Raw genomic sequence first — 20,393 nt, 5'->3', positions numbered from 1 at the left:
TTTGGCCCAAGTCTTACTTGATAGTCTTTTATTATCTCTGGTTTACCTCCACAGCAACTTACTCATTCATTCAGCAAATGCTAACTGAATGTCCACCCTATTCTAAGTACTGGGAGATTACACATCAATGAATAAAACAAGATAAAAATCCTTCATCTCATGGAGTTCCTATTCTAACGGGAGGAGTCAAACAACAAACACAAATAAAACTATTAGGTGAGGGGTGCCTAGGAGGCTCAGTGGGTTAAGCTTCTGCCTTAGGCTCAGGTCATGGTCTCAGGGTCCTGGGATTGAGCCCGAATCTCTGCTCAGTGGGGAGCCTGCTTCCCTCTCTCTGCACACCTCTCTGCCCACCTCTCTGCCCACTTGTGATGTCTGTCAAATAAATAAATAAAATCTTTTAAAAAAACCTATTAGATTAGAAGGTGATAAGTGCTATGAAGAGAAATAAAACAGGAAGGGGGCTAAAAAGTGCTGGAGGAGTGTAATTTTAAGTAGGATTGTCAGAAAGTCCTCACTAAAGAAAGAAAAAACACAGAGCAAAGACTTAAAGATTATGAGACTAATGGAACAAGCTCTAGCTGAGGAAGAGTTCTTGAGCAGAGGGAGCAACAAGAATGAAGACCCTGAGGGCACGTGCACCTGAACATTTCTAATAGCAATGTCCACAATAGCCAAACTATAGAAAAAACCTAGATGTCCATCAACAGATGAATGGATAAAGAAGATGTGATATATATACACAATGGAATACTATGTAGCCATCAAAAGAAATGAAATCTTACCATTTGCAACAATGTGGATGAACATGAGGGTATTATGTTGAGCAAAATAAATCAATCAAAGACAATTATCTTTTTTTTAAACAACTTTTTTTTTTTTTAAAGATTTTATTTATTTATTTGACAGACAGAGATCACAAGTAGGCAGAGAGGCAGGCAGGGAGAGGAGGAAGCAGGTTCCCTGGGCTCAGTCCCAGGACCCTGGGATCATGACCTGAGCCAAAGGCAGAGGCTTTAACCCACTGAGCCACCCAGGTGCCCTGAGAAAGACAAGTATCTTATGATCTCCCTGATATGAGGAATTTGAGAGGCAAAGTGCGGGGTTTGGGGGTAGAGAAGGAAAAAATGAAACAAGATGGGATCAGGAGGGAGACAAACCATAAGAGACTCACAGAACAAACTGAGGGTTGGCTGGGGGTGGGGAAGGTGGTATGGAGAAGGTGGTTGGGTGAGGGACACTGGGGAGGGTATGTGCTGTGGTGAGTGCTGTGAAATGTGTAAGCCTGATGATTCACAGACCTGTACCCCTGGGGCAAGTAATACACTATACCTTAATTAAAAAAAAAAAAAAATGAAGACCCTTGAGGGGCTGGCAGATCTTCAGTGTTTAAGGAAAAACAAAAAGGCCACTATTGCTGGAACATTATGATCAAGGTGAATAGCAGGAAATGAGGTCAAAGAAGTAAGTGGGGAGATGCAGGGCAGATCATGGAAGGTGTAACAGACCTTTGAAGGACTCTAGCTTTTACTGCAATACAGCAAGACACAGAGGGTTTTGAGCAGCAGAGTAACATAATCTGGCTTTTATGGTAATACCATTCACTGTGGCTGCTGTGTTGAAAATGGAGTTTAAGTGGACAGTGGTAGAAGCAGATACACCAGCTACTGCCACAACAGAGACAGAGAATTCTGGCTTGGTCTACGGTGGGAGCAATGGAAGTAAGAAGAAACAGGATTCTGGATATATTCTGAACGTAAAGTCAGTGTGATTTGATGAACTGGAGGAGATGAAAAACAGGTGCCAAGTAACACCAGGGCACTTTGATATGAACTAGAAGGATGGGGTTGTTGAAGTCAGCAGCAAGAAGATGGGGAGGAAAATAAGTTCAGTTTTGTGGATGTTAAATTTGAGATATCAGGCATCCAAGTTGAAATGCCAATTGGCAGCTAAATATTCAGAACAGAAGTTCAGGTTGGGGCTAAAAAATTGGGAGTCACCCACATTGAAATGGTTTTAATGTAGAAGACTGGACAAAATCACTGAAGGTATGTGTGTACAGAAGCAGTCCAAGGACTGAACCCTAGAGTTACTAGCTTGTGAAAATGAAGAGAAACCATCAAAGGAGACAAACAAAGAGCAGTCAGTAAGCTAGGAGGCAAACCAGAGACTGTGTCCTAAAGCCAAGTAAAGAAAATGCTTTTTCTTTACTTTTTCTTTACTTGGGAGGGAGTGTCAAAAGTTGCTGATAGCCTACATGGGATGAAGCTGAATAGGCCATTAAAGTTAGCTATGTGAAGTCACTGGTGACCATCATAAGAACAGCCATCGATGGGGACACCTGGTTGGCTCAGGTCATGATCTCTGGTTCCTGGGATCAAGCCCCTGCTCAGCAGGGAGTTTGCTTCTCCTTCTCCCTATGCCCCTCCCCCAACTCAAGTACACACGTGTGTGCTCGTGCTCCCTCTCTCTCCCCGTCCCTTGCAAATAAATACAATCTTATAAAAAAACAAAAACAAACAAAAAGACAGCCTTGGTGGAGTGGACTTCTTCATAGGGAGTTGGTTGCGAGGAACTGGAAACAACTTTTTAAGATGTTTTGCTATAAAATGGAGCAGAAAAATGGGAAGCAACTGAAAGGGGAAAATGGGTGCAAGAGGCAATCATGTGTTTTCAGATGAGGAAAATGAAAGCATAACTGTGTGCTGAGAGGAAGATCTAGGAAGAAAGGGAAATACAGACTCTACAGAAAACGAGAGAGAACTGAGAGATGTCCTGAAAGGCTAGAGGATGGGATGGACCATCAAAGTAGTTGGACAGGAGCATGGACAGTTTCAGCATGGATTCTCAATGACATTTTAGCCTAGGGAATTCTTTGTGTGAGGAGCTGTTCTGTACACTGCAGGGTATTTTGCAGCATCCCTGGTCTCTACCCAGTAGCCCTGTCTCCCAGTTGTGACAACCAATGTCCTCCAGGGAGCAAAATCAATCCCAACTGAGTATATAGTAACAAGTATTTTTTTTAAAAAAAAGATTTTATTTATTTGACAGACAGAGATCACAAGTAGACAGAGGCAGGCAGAGAAAGAGAGGAGAAGCAGGCTCACCGCCGAGCAGGGAGCCCGATGTGGGGCTCGATCCCAGGGCCCTGGGATCATGACTTTAGCCGAAGGCAGAGGCTTTAACCCACTGAGCCACCCAGGCGCCCCTACAGTAACAGGTATTAACAGTATACTGCTAATACAGGAACAGAAGGGAAAGCAGAGTACATTGGAATAAATACTGGAAGGTGGTTGGATGTAGTGGTGGGAGCTCATGAATGTTCTGATAGTTTCTATCTTCTCACTAAAATAGGAGCCAAAGAGTGAAAATCAGGGGAGACACACATTTGAGGGGCTAGAAGGTATAAAATGGTTACTGGAAAGAAGGCAAGTGAAAGGACTAGGGTATACTGTGAGGTGGCATAAGTTTCGGGATGATGCATTTAAAGCAAGACGAGTTAGCCTGGCTGTTTTTCGCTAGCCCTTTCAGCTGCATGGCTCTAGGAATCAAGTATGTGAAGAGTTGAAGTGGGACAAAAGCAAGAAGGGCAAGAGAGGTGAGGGCATTTGTAGTGAAGTGCTCATAACTGGAGTTCAGCAGGAGGGGAATGAAGACACACAGGGGATGAGGTCAGTGGAAAGGAAAATCAAAAGATTGCAGGGCCTGGTAAAGAGATGAATTGTTAGACTCAGTGCACTAAAGGAAATGATCTGGAAAGACAGGAGGATGTCTGAGATTGAGATATGGTGGGGCTATAGGTCTAGACTAGGACCAAGGGAATGAGTGGTCACAGGAGGGGCAGGGGGACAGATCATGGGAGCAGCACAGAGCTGAGACCAGATTATTAGAAGGATGATCCACATAGGTACTAAAATCGAGATCTGGTTTTTTTTTTTTTTTTTTAAAGATTTTATGTATTTATTTGATAGAGAGGGAGAGCACGAGTAATGGGGAGGGACAGAAGAAGAGGGAGAAGCAGACTTCCCGCTGAGCAGGGAGCCCAGCTCGGGACTCCATCCCAGGACCCTGGGATCATAACCTGAGCTGAAGGCACATGCTTAACCAACTGAGCCACCCAGGCACACCTAAAATCAAGATTTAACAGGAGCGGCTATGGCATGGTCTAGTCTAATAAATGACATGTGTTTCAAAGCTAAGGTGTGGTAGGGATGAGAGGGACAACACAGAATGAGGAAAAATGAGGACACCCCCCCACCACCTCCAGGGTCAGTGGTACAAAGGATGTGGGGGAGAGAAAACAGCACCACTAGAGGCGGTAGGAGAAGCAGAGTCCTCAGGAGAAACTGGGGCTCTGAGCAGGAATGTAAAGAGAACTTTCAGAAGAGAGCTTGAGGATATAGGAAATTTTACAAATAACCAGCTATTAGTTCCAAAGAGCACAAAAGGATTTCAGGAGAAACAAACAAACAAAAAGGCGTGGAGAGTAATGGTTATTAGAGTGCAGAGCTGAAGGTGCCTTGGTAGTTTGCGACTTCTCATGGTGACTAACAAACAAGGTAAAGCCCACGATGACATTAGTTCTGGCAGCTGGGGCAGGGAGGGAGGGATCCAGGGCACCCCTACAGGCCTGCCCCTGGAAGTGTGTGGAGTATGTAGGAGTAAGTGCACGGAGAACAGTTTTGCTCTTTAGTTACAAATTAGTACAAAATGAGACCTGGCTCCCGGGTATTTTAAGGCAAGTCCTAAGAACCTACCTCAAAGAATTTAAATGAGATGACAAACACAAAGCAGTTGGCATGAAGCAGGACACTAAAATAGTATTAGTAATGATACTATTATTATTAAGAGGATGTTAGAAGAGCACCTAAGATGGCCCCTCCAGGGCTCCTGGGTGGCTCAGTGAGTTAAGCCTCTGCCTTCAGCTCAGGTTCATGGTCTCAGGGTCCTGGGATCGAGGCCCACATCGGGCTCTCCGCTCAGCAGTGAGCCTGCTTCCTCCTCTCTCTCTGCCCACCTCTCTGCTGACTTGTGATCTCTCTCTGTCAAATAAATAAATGAAATCTTTAAAAAAATATATATATATATATATATTAAAAAAAATTTTTTTAACTTCATTTTAAATTTTTTTAACTTCCATTTTAACTTCAAAGCAGCAGCCCTGAACAGTCGGCCAAGGCTCTGCTCTGACCCTTACCTCCCTACCCACTCACCCCACCAACAAGAATTTATCCAATGCCAACCCTGTGTCATTCTTGATTAACACAAGCCAATCACCAACATACAAAACCAAAAACAGTTTATTGCTGAGTCAACCTGAGGTTCAAACGATGGGAGACAGGAGTCCATAGCCTTGCCAGGACACTCAGGTCAGGACAGAGATTAAGGCCCAAGTTCCCGTAGGCTCCACTTAGGCACTACCTACTCTGATCCTGTTAACCTTGTTAGTCCCTCCAAGTCACTTCTACTTCATCTGTCCGATACCTGTGAAAAAAAAAAAACACAGAAAACCTGGTGGACAGCTACCCCTTAGAAGCTTCCATTCTTCTCTACCCTCATGATTCTGGACCTTCTTCCCTGCTGATTTTTGCCTACTTCCCATATAATTCTATCTACCCCTGCAAGGAGGATACACACCTCTGCGTGATCCCAGAATCACTAAGGGGGGTCCTGTGTCCTGCCCGAAACATCTCCCAGCCAGCCTGGGCAATCATGGCTCCATTGTCAATGCAGAATCTAAGACGAACAAAGACATGAAGTTTGGGATTCAAGGGTGAAGAATCATAGTAATTGGAGGAAAAAAAGAAAAAATCAAGAAAGGGAAAGGGCCTTTACCTCTCATCTGTGGCAAAAAGCCGGGCTCCACGTTCCTGGCACATTGTCTCCATCATTTCCTGTAGCCTCAAATTACCTGTGAGGAGGTAGGGGTTAGGCAGCCCTTTCTGCATGGTCAAGCTATACACCTCATGTGTGTTTACTTACAATTATGAAGTAGGGGTTTGGGGACAAGCTATGAAGCAGAAACTTCTAATTTTCCCAAACCCTTAAGAGATTTAGACTAGCAGGAGGAAGACACTAATGTCCAAGAACAGGAAAGAGGCGCACGCACAGTTCAATGATACATACACCCCACACCTCCCACGATGAGGGCCTCCTGGGAGCCACAATGTGCCATGGCTCGCTCTGTGATCTCTACCAGCATTGCAAACACGGTTTCCTGTGGGAGACAGATAAAGTGAGAACAACAGAGGGGATCCTGGTTCTGTTCTACTACGTAAAAGCTCCTCCAGACCCAACTTTCTCTCCCGGCATTTTATCCCATTACCTGCAGAGAGAAACATAAATCCTCAGGAGTACACTCGCCTGTGGCCAGCATCCGCTGGGCTACATCCTATAATTAAAGAAAATAAATAAATAAATAAATTATGGTTTAGGGATGATGTGAGAGCAAAAATTAGTGTGCCTGGAGGATCACTGTATCTCACTACAATTCCACTTACCAGCATGTCTACACCGCACTTTGCCTTTCACTGGCACTGAGCTATGGAATGGGCAGCATTTATTCGGGATTCAATCACAAATGTCTGCCCTGGCACCCCCTTCCCTCCCAACCCCTTACTCGGCTTAACTTTCTCCCTAATGCTTATCATTATCTGACCCTTTTTATTGTGTTATTATCTTCTGCCCCCACTTGTTACTTTGTCACTACCACCCCCCAAGACAAGTAAGTGCCAAGTACAAAGAAATTTTTGTTTTGCTCTATGCTGTACTGTACAAAGAAATTTTTGTTTTGCTCTATGCTGTACTGCTACTGCCTGGAACAGTGCCTGGCACACAGATGTTTAATAAATATTCGCTTAATGAATTTAGTCAGCATCATTAATACAGACAGGAAATACAATGGTGAGCAAAACAGATACGCCTCATTAAAAAGCATGGCAGTGCTCTCTCTTCACCTGTCCCACACTCACCTCAATGAAAGACAGTATCCCCGAGAATGAAACGTCCATCCCCTTCACAGTATATGGCAGCTCAACTAGCTTCTTGCCTCTGTGTGGGAGTGAGCGTATGAGGCACGAAGGCTTTAGTCAGCTGGCTGCTCAACCTCCAAAGTGCTCCCAAACCTCCTTACTGTATGTAGAGGGAAATCCCGGAAGACCCACCAGTTAGCCTTCTCCCTCTTATGTTCCCTTACCGCTTTGCCATCTGTTCAATATTGTAGCCTGGACTGGGGTCATTGGAAATCTAGCAGAAGGTAAAAGAGGAAGGAATCAGATATTCAGAAAGCGTAAGAAACTAATTCACTATTTCCTACTTCCATTTCCATGGCTCCCCAGAAATTTATCCATACCTTGTGTTTTCTCTAGCCCCAGTGGCTTACCTTCAGCACTCGAGCAAAACGATCCAGACAATTACCCACAGCAATATCGATGGTTTCCCCAAAGATGCGGTAACGATGTTCTGAATATGCAATCACCTAAGGGTGATGAGGATGTCCATGAAACCTCAAGTCTGTAAAGAGGAGTATTTGGCTTTGGGGAAGAACATAGCAGAGGATCAACGTGGCCGCTGCAGCTTCCAGTAAAAATGGAACAAAAGAACTCACCCAAACCCTGAATAGGTACCTTCTCATAGCTCTTATCTCAGAAGTTTATATGTACCTTGAGGATTCCCAGAGCAGGTTCCTAATCTACAGAAGGCACCCTAGGTCAGGGTAGAAGCAATTCTCATTTCAAATACATTTTTCTAGCTTGGAGGTTCCCAATATAGCCTTTAAAGGCAGTCTTGACACTATGGACTAAGCAGGCTTTCCGGCTTGGAGGCATGGAACCAGAGTCCTTCTAGACTATGCTACCAGGGCAGTGTTATTTGGAAACAACACAAAAGGCAGAGTTGAAAACCTCCAAAAATCCTATACTGGATCACACTAATAACACACCCAACTCAGCATGGCAATCAACTTATGTTCATTCTTCACATATGACCAGCTTCTACCAGAGAATATTTACCACCCACTGACACGTATATTTCTGACAGTCAGTGTTTCCTTAAGACCATAAGAAGTCCTTTCCCTTTCTGATGCTGCTAAGGATTTCCTTCATTCTGATATAGATTGTAATCTGCTGTTAAAAGGCTGGCCACAAAAGGGAAAGGGGAAAAAAAATTCTGCCTTTCTACTTCTGTTGTCTACTTCCCTACCCAATCATCTTCCTGTTTTCCCACCTTAACACATTTCAAGGGGGAAGAAGAGAAAACCATCACTGCTTCTCTTCAGTAACTCTTGCAAGCCTCCATTGCTACTGTGCATACCCCAAGTCCCTAATTTTGTATGCCATCCTTCAGGCCCCTGCCAGCTATATGTCCTCTACCTATAAAAGTTCCCACATCATTTTTATAGGAATATGTCTTCATCCTTAATAACTATGCCACAAAATAAAGTTTTAAGCCTTTCATTAGCTGGGGACGATCACTTTTTCTCAAAATAACCCTGTCAGGTGTTCCGTGGGAAAGAAAGACTAGAGTTCTCCAATCACAACCGAAAAGGGTCTTGCGTGGTACTCCAAACAACTCTGGCTTCACCTATAAACTTAAAATGCCTTCTACCACTTATAAAATGTTTTTTAAATTATTTCTGTTTCACACTCTTAAATTAACAACTTCTATTTACTACCAGTAAAGTAAAACAAAACATGAAATTATTGTGAAGAAACAAATCACATAGTGCCCCTTAGTTTTAATTGCTAAGATATAGAGAAAAAATAAGCTTCAGATTAACAAAAGAAAGAATCCTTTCATTACTTTGAAGGCTTCAATATTTACTATTCTTTTTTTTCTAAATTGGAAATTTCTTATCTTTATAACCACATATATAAAAACCATGTAAGGGGCGCCTGGGTGTCTCAGTCACTAAAGCTTCTGCTTTCCACTCAGGTCATGATCCCAAGGTCCTTGGATCAAGCCCCACACTGAGCAACCTGTTCCGGGGGAAGTCGTCAGCTTCCCCCTCTCCCCTGCTCATGCTCTCTCTCCGTCTCTCTAATAAATGAGTACAATCTTTTAAATAAATAAGTGCCATCCAATATCGTGATCATCCTGTCCAAATCTGCAATACTGCAAACTTTCTTGTGGGTTTTCTAGTGCATAACATTTTAGGTTCAGATGAGTCCAGCTTTGTTCTCGCAGGTGCCACACTGAGTACATGAAAGTTGCTGGCACAGTGCCTTAGAAATTACGAGGGAACGATAGAGTACTCCAAATACCTGTGTGTTTCCTCCACTGACATACAGCACAGTTGGGCTGGTGGCTCCGGTGATAAGGCGGCCCATCTCAATGTGGCCTATACAGTGGTTCACGCCCAGCAATGGCTTATTCCACAGCTGGGCCACAGTGCGGGCCACAACAGCCACAGAAACCAGTGGGGCACCCATGCCAGGGCCTAATGGGACAGAAGAGGGAGTTAGAATCCTATGGATACTGGAAAAAACAGAGCTGGGGAAAGTAAGGGATGCAAGAGGTGAGGTAGGGGTAGTGGTGGTAGGAAAGGAGAGCAGCGGGCTATTCTAACCTAGCCAGGCTCCAGGTATATTCTTCCATTGTCAACCACTATCCCAGCTATACCTTTGGTGTAGGCAATGCAATCAATATCCTGGGAGGTTAATCCAGCCTCTGTCAGTGCCTCCTGTAGCAGGTCCAGGATAACAGCTCGGTGATGCCTAGCAGTATCACCCGGAAGGAATCCTAGGAGATGGACACAGGTCAGAGATCACAGGGTTTTTCTACAGCAAAGGCAGGTAGACTTGCCTATGGTTTTGCTATAGATTCCCTGATCCAAATTGCAATTCTCTACTATTCCTAAATAAACCCATTTTACTGGCAAAACAACTGACTGGTTTTTTTGTTTTGTTTTGTTTTTAACATTTACACAGTGTAGGAAGAGTCCCTTTCACTCTCCTCAAGCATCTTGTCTTCCAGGTTTTCAGATACACTCTTTCTAGCCTGTTCAGCTAGGCTGACCAGCTCTCCAGAAATGCACTTCTTCATACCCAACTCCTACTCAGCCTTTAGGACTCAATTCAAGTGAAAGCTACTTTTCACTTCACCCTTTGGTGATCTTCTCTGTGGCCCTACAAACCCCATACACAATCACATCTTTATACTCTACATACCATTGGACATATAACAATTAGAGCATTATAATTACTTGTAGTTTCCCTAGTTTAACCATGAGCATCGTAAAGCACTGGCTATTTACCTTTGTAATCCTGGTGCCAAAATGCCTAAAGGAGTGACAACTAAACACAAGATATGTATTTTCTAACAAGTAACCCATCACAACATCATCATTTCAGGGAGGCTTTGCAGGTATATGCAAGTCAGTTGCCTTCTCCTTTATATGCAGGAGTTTTAAGGGATGGTGGATAAAATACAATGTAAGAGGGGCGCCTGGGTGGCTTCAGGCAACTGCCTTTGGCTCAGTTCATGATCCTGGAGTCCAGGACTCGAGTCCCACATAGGGCTCCCAACTCTGCGAGAAGTCTGTTTGTCCCTCTGACCTTCTCTCCTCTCATGCTCTCTCACTTTCTCTCTCTCACATAAATAAACAAAATCTTTAAAAAATTACAACATAATAACTTAGAAATAACATTTGTTAGATGAGTTGTAACATGTTTAGTAATTTCACTTATTTCTCAAGACCCAATAATGCAGATATTATTATTTCCATTTAAAGAGTCAGGAACATAAGCCCCAAACCAAATACTGAACACGAATATTACTGTTCCTAACACCCAAGGTGGAAGTCTCTACACTCCTTCTCATTCTAGATAATTCTGATTGCAACTATTATACTGTTCATCATACTGCAAAGTTTTGTTCTTAGGTCCAACTCCAGAGCGGTTCCTAATATCTACTCTTGTATCTAGCACCCAGCTGACGATTAGTATATAAAAAGCACTCAATAAAAGCAAAAGAAACCCAGAAGATACAGGTCCAAGTGCCTGTGACTCTTCTAACCATCAGCCTGTCATGTTCATTCTGTCACATAATCTCAGAGATTCGGAGCAAAAACCTCTATAAGCGGACAATGCGCCCCACGCCCTACTTTGCCAGCCAGCGCTCAGATGGAAGGTGCGGCCGGGCCGAGGAGCGCGCGGCGAACTCTCGCCCCCCCGCCCCCCCCAACACGCACCGGTGCCCGGAGGCGTGACGTAAGTCCGCCGCGGATTCGCCAGCACCGCGCCATCCCGGACCACTCCCACGCCAATCTTGTTCGCGCTGCCTTCAAACCCTAGCACCGCCGGCATGGCGGAGACTGAGAGAAAACGCCGGCAGGGCTGGCTACCACCAGGCCGCGCCGGACCGCGGATTCCGGAGCGCGCAGGAAGACTCAAAACGCCAGGTGCCAGGCAGAAACGCGCACCGGGACGGGCCCCAAAGGGCTCCAAGGCTCGCACGCCCGCGCCAGCCCCACCCCCGTCGTCCCGGCGACCCAACAAGGCCCCTTCAAGGATCTGTCCTCCTAACTGCCAGGGACGCTGAGCCGGCATCTGCTCCTTACATTCCTAGCCATTCCTTTACTTCTCTCCCGTGGTCCAGCCCAGACACCTCCACTGATTTTTTTCCCGCTCTTGCCCAGCACGGGGAGTCTTCGGTCGGGGTGGTAGAACGAGTCGTGCATCTGGCACACCGTAAACAGCCCAAGAATGAAAGGCTGGGGCCTTCAGTCCCTGGGAGACTTGGAGGCGGGGAGCGGGAAAGGCCGAGCCTCTCTGTCACGTGGCCCCAGACGACCAGCCACACGCGCTCCTCTGCCTGAGGCGGTGCTCCCCGGGTCACGTGACCGTTCCCCTTACCCACGTGGGGGCACAGCGTGCAAGACTCTTTGTGCTCGGGTAAGGAGGAGCCAGGCTGGCATCGGAGCAGGTCAGATACTGGGTTGGTCTTGTTTGCCGAGCAGAGGGGCTTCCCGGACTCTGATCCGCAAGCCTAAATCAAAACCCTGAATTAAGGCCCTCGATTGGCCGGAGGGCGGATCTCACGAGGACTGCACAAGGCATCCTGAAATGATCTAGTCTTGTGGGTGAGGGGCTGAAGGGCCTGTGGTGCATGGAGGCGGGGAAAGGATTCAGAGATAATCTGGTTTGAGAGGCGGTACCTAGTGCGGGGGCGCCCGAGGGAGGAGTCTTTTCCCAAACCTTAGCTGACTTCACGACCTCTTCCTGTCTGCAGGGAATACGGTAAAAATACTGCTTCGGTGGGCGACGTGGTACTGGTTCAGAAAGGCTTTCGTTACAGTGATGCCGAAGCGTGGGAAAAAGGGAGCCGTGGTAGAAGACGGGGAAGAACCCAAGATTGGTAAGAGAACGAAATGAGCCCCTTATCCCTAGAGGCTGCTGTGGGGGTTTCTGATTCCTTCAGTGAACGGGAAGTGGGAACGTACTCAGTGTGTTCTTGCAGATTGTAAAAAAGTCGTAACAACTCTCAGTCGGTCTATAGTAAAGCGGATCGAAGTTGCTTTTTGTCAGCTTTTTATCATAGTGTATTACTTATTTTGTAGAGCCAGAAGCCAAGAAAAGTAAGGCGGGAGCAAAGAAAAACGAAAAAGAGGCAGGAGAGGGGCCAGTCTTGTATGAGGACCCCCCAGATCAGAAAACCTCGCCCAATGGTAAATCGGCCACCCTCAAGATCTGCTCCTGGAATGTGGATGGGCTTCGAGCCTGGATTAAGAAGAAAGGTTTAGATGTGAGTGAAATTCAGGGAGGGGGAAGGGACAGTCTTTCGTAGTGAACGATCCACCTTAACATTTTAGTCCCAACGTGTAAGTTTTATTTTCCCTTTGTGTGTAGATTTTTTTTTTTTTTTGGTGAAAGTTAAAAAGAGGAGCTTCACCAAGTTATAGAACTACTGTATTTTTGAGAAATGTCCAATTTTTCAACTCCATTTCTATAGTTTTAATTAATGGCTTCATCTCTTTGCCATGCACCTTGTTTTTGGACTTGCTTCATTTCATCTCCAGTAGGTCTTCCATTTAAATTATGGTTTAGGAGTGCCTCGCTAGTTGATTTGGGGCGTCGTGAGTTGGAGCCCCACCTGTGGCCTGGAGTTTAAATTTTAAAAATATGCCTAAAAATCTTAACTTGGCTCTCCATTGCCTATGAAAGAAATAGCGTCTCTTCAGCGGTATTGCATGTAATACTCATTTTTTCTTTTAGTTGCCAGTTATAGAATTTAGCTGTTACACTTACTAGACTTTTTCTTTAAATATTTTATTAGAGTGCACAAAGGGTTGGGGGGGCAAATGGAGAGGGAGAAGCAGACGCGCCACTGAGCAAGGAGCCCAACCCTGGGCTCATCCCAGGACCCTGAAATCATGACCTGAGCTTAAGGCAGATGTTTAACTGAGCCACCTAGGTGCCATGTTCTTATTAGACTCTTAAGCATAGTGATTGTGTCTAAGCAGTGTAGTTCTAGTACTTGGCACAGAGTCTTCAGTGAATATCTGAACTGATAGTACTTTTTCTACTTTTCATTTCACTCACAGTGGGTAAAGGAAGAAGCCCCAGATATCCTCTGCCTCCAAGAGACCAAATGTTCAGAGAACAAACTACCAGTTGAACTTCAAGAGTTACCTGGACTATCCCATCAGTACTGGTCAGCTCCTTCAGACAAGGAGGGGTACAGTGGTGTGGGCCTGCTTTCCCGCCAGTGCCCCCTGAAAGTCTCCTATGGCATTGGTGAGACCCTGTTCATTCCTAATCCCTGAGCTCTTACAATCCAACGGCTAATACCCTACTCCAGCCCCTAATGTGAATTGCTTTTCCTTTTCTTACACTTTTTTTTTTTTAAGATTTTGTTTATTTGACAGCAATAGAGGGAACACAAGCAGGGGGAGTGAGAGAGGGAGAAGCAGGCTTCCTGCTGAGCAGGGAGCCCAACATGGGGCTCAGTCCCAGGATGCTGAGATCATGACCTGAGCTGAAAGCGGATGCTTAACAACTGAGCTACCCAGAGGCCCCTTCTTACACTTATTTATGCTGATTTTGTTTCATCATTTCTGTAGGTGAAGAGGAACATGATCAGGAAGGCCGAGTGATCGTGGCTGAATTTGATGCATTTGTGCTGGTAACAGCCTATGTACCTAATGCAGGCCGAGGTCTGGTACGCTTGGAGTACCGGCAGCGCTGGGATGAAGCCTTTCGCAAATTCCTGAAGGGTTTAGCTTCCCGCAAGCCCCTTGTGCTATGTGGGGACCTCAATGTGGCTCATGAAGAAATCGACCTTCGCAACCCCAAGGGAAACAAAAAGAATGCTGGCTTCACTCCACAAGAGCGTCAAGGCTTTGGGGAATTACTACAGGCCGTGCCACTGGCTGACAGTTTCCGGCACCTCTACCCCAACACGGCCTATGCCTATACCTTTTGGACCTATATGATGAATGCTCGATCCAAAAATGTCGGTTGGCGCCTTGATTACTTTTTGTTGTCTCACTCTCTGTTACCTGCATTGTGTGACAGCAAGATCCGTTCCAAGGCCCTGGGTAGTGACCACTGTCCTATCACCCTATACTTAGCACTGTGACACCATCCCTAAATTACTTTAAACCTGGGAAATAAGCCCCCCAATTTAGCTTTAAAACTTAACCTCCCCAAAACATCTTTAAAAACTGCTCTCTAGAAATATGTGCACTGTATTTCCCTTCTAACAATACAAATCCTTCAACCAGCCTACTACTGATGCTTTTCTTTAAACCTCCCAATTTTTTTACATTAAAAAAAGCTACTGATGACTTCCTTTGAACTGTCCACATGAAAATAAAGAGCCATAGTTTCAGCCTTGCTGTCTTTGTATTCTACCCCTTCATAGGGCTACAAATTCCCCTCGTTTTTTACATATAAAGATAAACAACTAGAAAAGGATAGTCATGACCGTATTTATTTACAAGCACAGGATGAATCCCTAGCCTCCCCCAAGACAGCAACCCTACCCAGCCCAGTTAAATACTCCAACTAGGGGGTAAGGTTGGAAGGAGGAATTAAGGGAAATACAGGACTAGGGGAATATACCCCACATTAAATAGTTATATACACATCAGTTCCTGTGGTTCTGTACAGAGCAGCGGCTGACCCCACCCCCCCAGGACACGGAATGGGGGGAGAGGAGACTGAGGGTACTGAGGCCAGAGCCAGCCCCTGGTGAAGTGCAATAGCAGCAGCAAGGTCCTAATGGTGCACAAGAGGGAGGGAACCCCCAGGGCTACCCACCCCCACCCTGCCCTGGAATGTTTAAGGGACAGGAATGGCTCTCAGGGAGCATATTAGGAAGGACAAGGCTAGAACCCTCTTCTGGGACCCAGGTTTAGGGGCAACATTCTGTCTATTTCACCCTAAACAGCAGCCCTTGGAGGAAAGCAGATGGCCAGCAGTGGTCTTCTCTACCCCTCCAAACCTAGGTGAGGGCCTGGTTCCTTCCTACCTCTCCCCAGGGAAAAGGAAGGCAGCTGCTTGGCTCCCTTTACAGAAGCCGAGGGAGCCTTTTACCACGGTTCCCTTTGTAGTGTCACTGTCCCCACCAGGGAGGGGCCAGGCACAGTCTGTGGGTTGTCATGAAGCTCAGGAGAAGTTCTGGACAGGGTGGCTGACCTTCATACAGGCCCAATAGAGGGCCCGGCCCAAACACAGCACAGCCAACAGGATGACAAATGCCCAGGCTGCATAGATGCCTCCATATCTCCGTGCATGCTTCCATGTGCCAAACTGATGAAGAAGGAAGATGGGGTTACTGTTGATCTCTTAACATTTTCTAGAAATCATAGTAACAGACTGGGAGTTTCAATCCCTGGTTCCCTATCCATGTGTATCCATCTTCAGGGACCTTCTTAGACTTGTTCCGCTCCCTTCCCCTAGGCAAGTACATAAGTTATACAATCCCAGACATCTGTCAGTTTTTCTGACAGGTGAGCCAGGTTTCCTTACAAGAACTCTAATTTAACCCAATTCTCCACTGCCCTATCTTCTGCATAAAGAAGATGGCTGATTTTTACTCCTACAGTAACAATGAAGATTATCAATTACCTTCAAGTTCAGTTCACCTACACATTAAAACAAAACCCCCTCAGTTAATCTTTCACTGTTTTTAAGGTAGCCATTTCCCAAATCTTAGGCTATGGAGATGAGGCTGAAGACTGAGAGGGGCTGGATCAAGATTACTCACAGCAAGGCCAGTGGCAGTGACGGCCAAGAGTAAGCCAAGCAAGAAGCAGCAGATACATCTCTTTCGTGGATATCTGCGCCCAATAGATGACCTGTGGGGAGGCAAACAAATGGATGTTTGCAAAGGCCCTGCAGATTTTCCCACATATGTCAACAATTACTCACTCAACAATGCCACTCCAATCACTTACACTTTCCTGCAGTGAGGGCAACGGGCCAAGGTTCGGTCTGTGAATTCTGTCCACTATGGAGAACAAAAAGGGGAGAACCAATTAATAGAAGCAGGGCCATGTGTGATGAAGGCCTTGGGGCAGGGGAGGGTAGGAAATGAACAGAAGGGAAATTAGAACAAGCCTTTTTAGGATTCATTATCATAACTCAGAAATACATTCATGATTACTTCTGTTTCTACCCCTCCTTCCCAAGACTTCCCAATATTCCTCCTCACCAGGAAAGTATTCTTGCAATGTCCACAGATAACCCTGACACCCATAGGTTGTGGTTCCGGACTCAGAGGTCCTGGATGCACAGGCCCCAGGTTGATGATTCTTTTGCTGTAAAGAAGAAAATGACTACGTTTAAATAACTTTTAATCCTAAAGGTCCCCACACTATCCCTCCTCCACACCCTCCACTCCCGGCCTAAGTTCCTCTACTTCTCTGTACGTGTACTATACCCCATACCACCCCAACCCTATCCCCAGGGATTTGAGGAATAACACAATTTAAACTTCAGATCTCTAATTTCTCTTTTATCTCATGATAATTCACCCAGCTCACTAGACTATTTCCTATAAGACACCATTTCACCCCGATCTTTTTATTGTCAGATGTGAAAGATGTCTATAATATTCTAAAAGATACAACAGTCCGCAGTATTTTCCTCTTTCTAAATAAACATGAGGCTCTTTCAACTCAAGGTTCTCTGCAAACATTCATCCCTTTTACGTCTTTCCAATTTTTCCCACTGATGCCCTTCTCCACTTTATGTCTCTTACCAGTAAGGCCGAGGGCAGGCAATCCGCTGGGAAGTCACTTTGCAGATAAGGAGACAGTTACAGGGGCAACGAACATATTTTTTCCCTGGAGGTGCATTCTTGATTGGCTAGAGAATAATGAGGATATCGGTAAGCAAACCTCTAATTCCAATCCCTTCCATTTCCTCCAAAAACACCTTCTGAGGAGAGATCAGAGAAATAAGATTTTAGCCAGGACAAACAGATGAAATTATAACACGAGATTCACAAATAAAAACTAGGCTTAAGTATCCAGAACAGGTATGAAGGTACAGGATGGTAAACATTATCTTCAGTTGAGTGGCTTCTGGGGAATTGACAGTGTGAGACTTCTGGAACTGAAACCGGGGTTTCATGACTAGCACTTGGCTAACACCTGAAGGTCAGGGTCTAGAATCGAGGGATCAGAAAGCGGATCTAGGAAACAGGGCCCATTTCATAGATATGTATAACTCACAGTGGCTTCATTGCAGACGCCGCATTTGACTACATGCTGATGCATCTTGCCTTCCACGTTGATGAGAGACTGGCAGACTCGGCAGGTGATCATAGGGGCACTCCCACTGTCCGGGCTGGTCAGAGGGGAGTAGGGGGGCGGGTCCTCCCCAGGCAACACGGCGGGGTGTCCCTCAGGGAACGGGGGAAATGCTGAAGAGGAAAGTAAAAAGGAGGGTGGCATCACTTGAAGACACCTCACTGATGCTCCAAAGGGTCAAGGAACTCTTTTTCGTCCGCAACCCTGCTGACCTAGCTCGGCGGGCTTCTTATAATCCGTGCTTCCCTAGAAGCCCCTTCCTTTCCCAAGCTCCTTAGCAATTGCGAAAGAAAAAGACAGCTTCACCCAGTCACAGGTGCAGCTGCTCCGCACCTGGCGCTGGGGCCCCGCCTCCGCCCCAGGCCCCGCCCCCTCCCTCTGCTAGAGAGTACCCCCCGGGAACACCTCGGACCCGCCCCGGCTTACCCTGGGGCGGGGCATGTTTACCGGCTCCGTAAGGTGGTGCGGAAGGGGTCAGGCCTCCCCCGGGCCCAGCCCCACTCCCGCCCGGCCCCACTAATCCGTTGCCGCCGGCGCCACCGTCGATGGGCTCGGAGAGCAGCGGGGATCGCTCTCCGTCTGCCGCCATGGCCGCCGCCGCCACCGCCTCCTGCTTCGGCCAAGGATCCGGCTCTCTCCGCCGCTGCCGTCTCCGCAGCCACCGCCGCCGCCGCTACCGGGTCCCCAGGGCGCCTGCGCGCCTCGCGCCCAGCTCGCCCCGCAACCAGTGGCCCACCCCGCCCGATTCCGTCCCGCAAGCACGTGATAGGCTATCCCCGCCCCGGCCGTGCTGTTATTCGTGGCCACAAATCAATTCTTGGTCCTGCCAAGGCAGCTCTTTTTTTCCCATTGGGGAGCGCCGCGGCAACGTCAACTGTCACATGATCTCCCGGAGGCCGCTGGGCCTGCAAAAACTGCACGTGACGAGAGGTTCTGCGAGCCATTGGAAGCGTGGCCATCGCGTTACCTCCAGACCAGGAGGTGGGGCTAGGCGGCTTCAGCGGGCTGGTCACGTGTTTCAGGAAGCCGCGCGTCCTCTGTTACGCGCCCACAGTGGGCGCGGAATCATTGCTCCTTATTGGCCCAAAGATGCCACTAAAAGACATCTCCTCTTTGCGGTTACAGTTGGTCTCCCATTGGCTGGCCTCTCTGGTCCTGTGACCCGTGGGGTGCAACTGTATTGGTCCGAACTTTGGTCCAGAAGCCGGGGGCGTGGTTGAAGGAGCGGGCAGTGAAAGTGACAGAGCTGGGGCGGAGCTGCAAGAGGAGGGAGGTCGGTGGTGCTTAGGCAGGCTGCAAAGACACCTGGAAAAAGTTGGGAGTAAAGATGTACCAGTACGAAATGGATTGAAACGTTAAGGTTACCCAGCCTTTCTCGCTGGAGTCACTTCTGGAACCAAACCCAAGCCTGGCTTCTCCAGGAACCTGCCTTGCAAACTCCACCTTCCCACGCCTCATCCCTGTTATGAATTTACCTCTTTAATGAGTCTGGATCTACCACTACAAAGATATCTCATGTTTTACTCCATTTCTTGACCCGATTAAGTATAGGGATATTTTAATTACTTTGTCTGACAAGATGAGACCGTTTTTAGACTAGTCACAACTTTGCCCCAACCAGGATACTGCTAATGGAGGTTATTCTGACAAGTACTGGAAAAGCTCCTGAGCAGCTCGGGCGTTTAAACATAGAGCCAATCCTACTCACTCTCCGGTTCATCCGTATTCCTCCATACTCAATTTGCATGGCTAAGACTACAGGTCCCCTCCCCCTAAACACCTGTTTCCGAAAGAAGTCTTATGAAATCTTTCCTAAGCTGAAGTAAATAAAGGGAAGAAACAATTATCATTAATTATTATGGAAAATTTTTTGAGTGGTCCCAAACGCCCAAAATAATCTCTCTTAGGCTTTTCTGATACAGTAGGACACATCTTGCTAAGATATGAACAAAATACATAGAGAAAAAAAGCACAGAGCTTCAAAGACACAATTCAAATCTATGGTGGCTTCATGCTGAGTGTAGTTCCCAGGGAAGGAGCTGGGTGGTGCCACTTTCCCTTCTAGACGTGTTGCCTCCACCGGAGTCAGCGGCGGAACAGTGAAAGCTATTTTCCTTTTTTTTTTTTTTTTTTTTTTTTTTTTAAAGCTAAAAGGCTCTTCGGATTTCTTACGCTTAGGGAAAACATTTACAGGCATACCAAGTTTTAGGGTGCTTGGCTTTAATGCTCGTCGCGGGTATTGCGGTTTTTTACAAACTGAAGATTGTGGCAATCCGGTGTCAGGCAAATTTATCAGCGCCATTTTTCCCACAGCATTTTTTCACTTCGTGTCTGAGTCACCTTTTGGTAATTATACAACATTGCAAATTTATCCATTATTATTATATTGGTTGTGGTGATCTGTAATTAGTGATTACAACTTGCTGAAAGCTCAGATGATTAGTTAGCCTTTTTCTTACCAGGTGGGAAATTTTATTTCTTAATTGGATGCCTCATGAAATCCATCCTTCCAAAAGCAACAGTAATAAATTATGACATTATGAAATTTTCAAACATATGAGCTACTTATTAACAAATGATTAAGCCTCATTACTGAAATATCTTGCGTCAGTATACCAAGAGCTTTTGCCTTCTC

The 20,393-nt window shown here is 46.2% G+C and overlaps 3 protein-coding genes across 6 annotated transcripts; 1 reads left to right on the top strand and 2 right to left on the bottom strand.

Moving 5' to 3' along the window:
• Positions 1 to 5,282: 5,282 nt before the first annotated feature.
• On the bottom strand, positions 5,283 to 11,707 carry OSGEP (O-sialoglycoprotein endopeptidase). The gene is made up of 11 exons (XM_032343141.1): positions 11,189 to 11,707; positions 9,619 to 9,738; positions 9,261 to 9,436; positions 7,382 to 7,477; positions 7,196 to 7,245; positions 6,972 to 7,050; positions 6,326 to 6,391; positions 6,127 to 6,217; positions 5,836 to 5,911; positions 5,638 to 5,736; positions 5,283 to 5,484 (listed from the first exon to the last, which is right to left on the bottom strand). Exons 1-11 carry the CDS (start codon positions 11,544 to 11,546, stop codon positions 5,445 to 5,447), a joined length of 1,251 nt encoding a protein of 416 aa, XP_032199032.1. The 5' UTR covers positions 11,547 to 11,707; the 3' UTR covers positions 5,283 to 5,444.
• A 108-nt stretch (positions 11,708 to 11,815) lies between these two features.
• Positions 11,816 to 14,829, top strand: APEX1 (apurinic/apyrimidinic endodeoxyribonuclease 1). Of its 3 annotated transcripts, none has more exons than XM_032343142.1 (5): positions 11,816 to 11,922; positions 12,229 to 12,354; positions 12,557 to 12,741; positions 13,541 to 13,733; positions 14,060 to 14,829. In XM_032343142.1, exons 2-5 carry the CDS (start codon positions 12,297 to 12,299, stop codon positions 14,575 to 14,577), a joined length of 954 nt encoding a protein of 317 aa, XP_032199033.1. In that variant the 5' UTR covers positions 11,816 to 11,922; positions 12,229 to 12,296; the 3' UTR covers positions 14,578 to 14,829. The 3 variants fall into 3 exon arrangements, with proteins under 3 accessions (XP_032199033.1, XP_032199034.1, XP_032199035.1); XM_032343143.1 differs by having other exon boundaries at positions 11,839 to 11,891; XM_032343144.1 differs by lacking the exon at positions 11,816 to 11,922 and adding an exon at positions 11,930 to 12,079.
• A 615-nt stretch (positions 14,830 to 15,444) lies between these two features.
• On the bottom strand, positions 15,445 to 18,510 carry PIP4P1 (phosphatidylinositol-4,5-bisphosphate 4-phosphatase 1). Of its 2 annotated transcripts, none has more exons than XM_032343146.1 (7): positions 18,185 to 18,510; positions 17,681 to 17,871; positions 17,206 to 17,312; positions 16,657 to 16,762; positions 16,400 to 16,452; positions 16,210 to 16,300; positions 15,445 to 15,752 (listed from the first exon to the last, which is right to left on the bottom strand). In XM_032343146.1, the coding sequence occupies exons 1-7, from the start codon at positions 18,345 to 18,347 to the stop codon at positions 15,609 to 15,611; spliced, it is 855 nt and encodes a 284-aa protein (XP_032199037.1). In that variant the 5' UTR covers positions 18,348 to 18,510; the 3' UTR covers positions 15,445 to 15,608. The 2 variants fall into 2 exon arrangements, with proteins under 2 accessions (XP_032199037.1, XP_032199038.1); XM_032343147.1 differs by having other exon boundaries at positions 18,206 to 18,508.
• Positions 18,511 to 20,393: the final 1,883 nt, after the last annotated feature.

The sequence above is a fragment of the Mustela erminea genome, chromosome 5 (assembly GCF_009829155.1).
Source record: "Mustela erminea isolate mMusErm1 chromosome 5, mMusErm1.Pri, whole genome shotgun sequence".
Lineage (NCBI taxonomy): Eukaryota > Metazoa > Chordata > Mammalia > Carnivora > Mustelidae > Mustela > Mustela erminea.
The sequence above is the reverse complement of the archived record's forward strand: the minus strand, read 5'-3'. Positions and strand labels throughout refer to the sequence as shown.

Bases quoted from the DNA above. Each gene is read 5' to 3' on its own strand.
- OSGEP (XM_032343141.1), bottom strand. From the start codon at position 11,546: ATGCCGGCTCAGCGTCCCTGGCAGTTAGGAGGACAGATCCTTGAAGGG. The intron at 9,437-9,618 runs GTATAGCTGGGA...CTGTCCCATTAG, and splicing joins TTGCATTGCCTACACCAAAG to GCCCTGGCATGGGTGCCCCA. The intron at 7,051-7,195 runs GTAAGGGAACAT...ACTCCCACACAG, and splicing joins ATTGAACAGATGGCAAAGCG to AGGCAAGAAGCTAGTTGAGC.
- APEX1 (XM_032343142.1), top strand. From the start codon at position 12,297: ATGCCGAAGCGTGGGAAAAAGGGAGCCGTGGTAGAAGACGGGGAAGAA. The intron at 12,742-13,540 runs GTGAGTGAAATT...TTTCACTCACAG, and splicing joins TTAAGAAGAAAGGTTTAGAT to TGGGTAAAGGAAGAAGCCCC. The intron at 13,734-14,059 runs GTGAGACCCTGT...TCATTTCTGTAG, and splicing joins GAAAGTCTCCTATGGCATTG to GTGAAGAGGAACATGATCAG.
- PIP4P1 (XM_032343146.1), bottom strand. From the start codon at position 18,347: ATGGCGGCAGACGGAGAGCGATCCCCGCTGCTCTCCGAGCCCATCGAC. The intron at 17,313-17,680 runs GTGAGTTATACA...ATTATTCTCTAG, and splicing joins GCGTCTGCAATGAAGCCACT to CCAATCAAGAATGCACCTCC. The intron at 16,301-16,399 runs GTAAGTGATTGG...GCCTCCCCACAG, and splicing joins TGCCCTCACTGCAGGAAAGT to GTCATCTATTGGGCGCAGAT.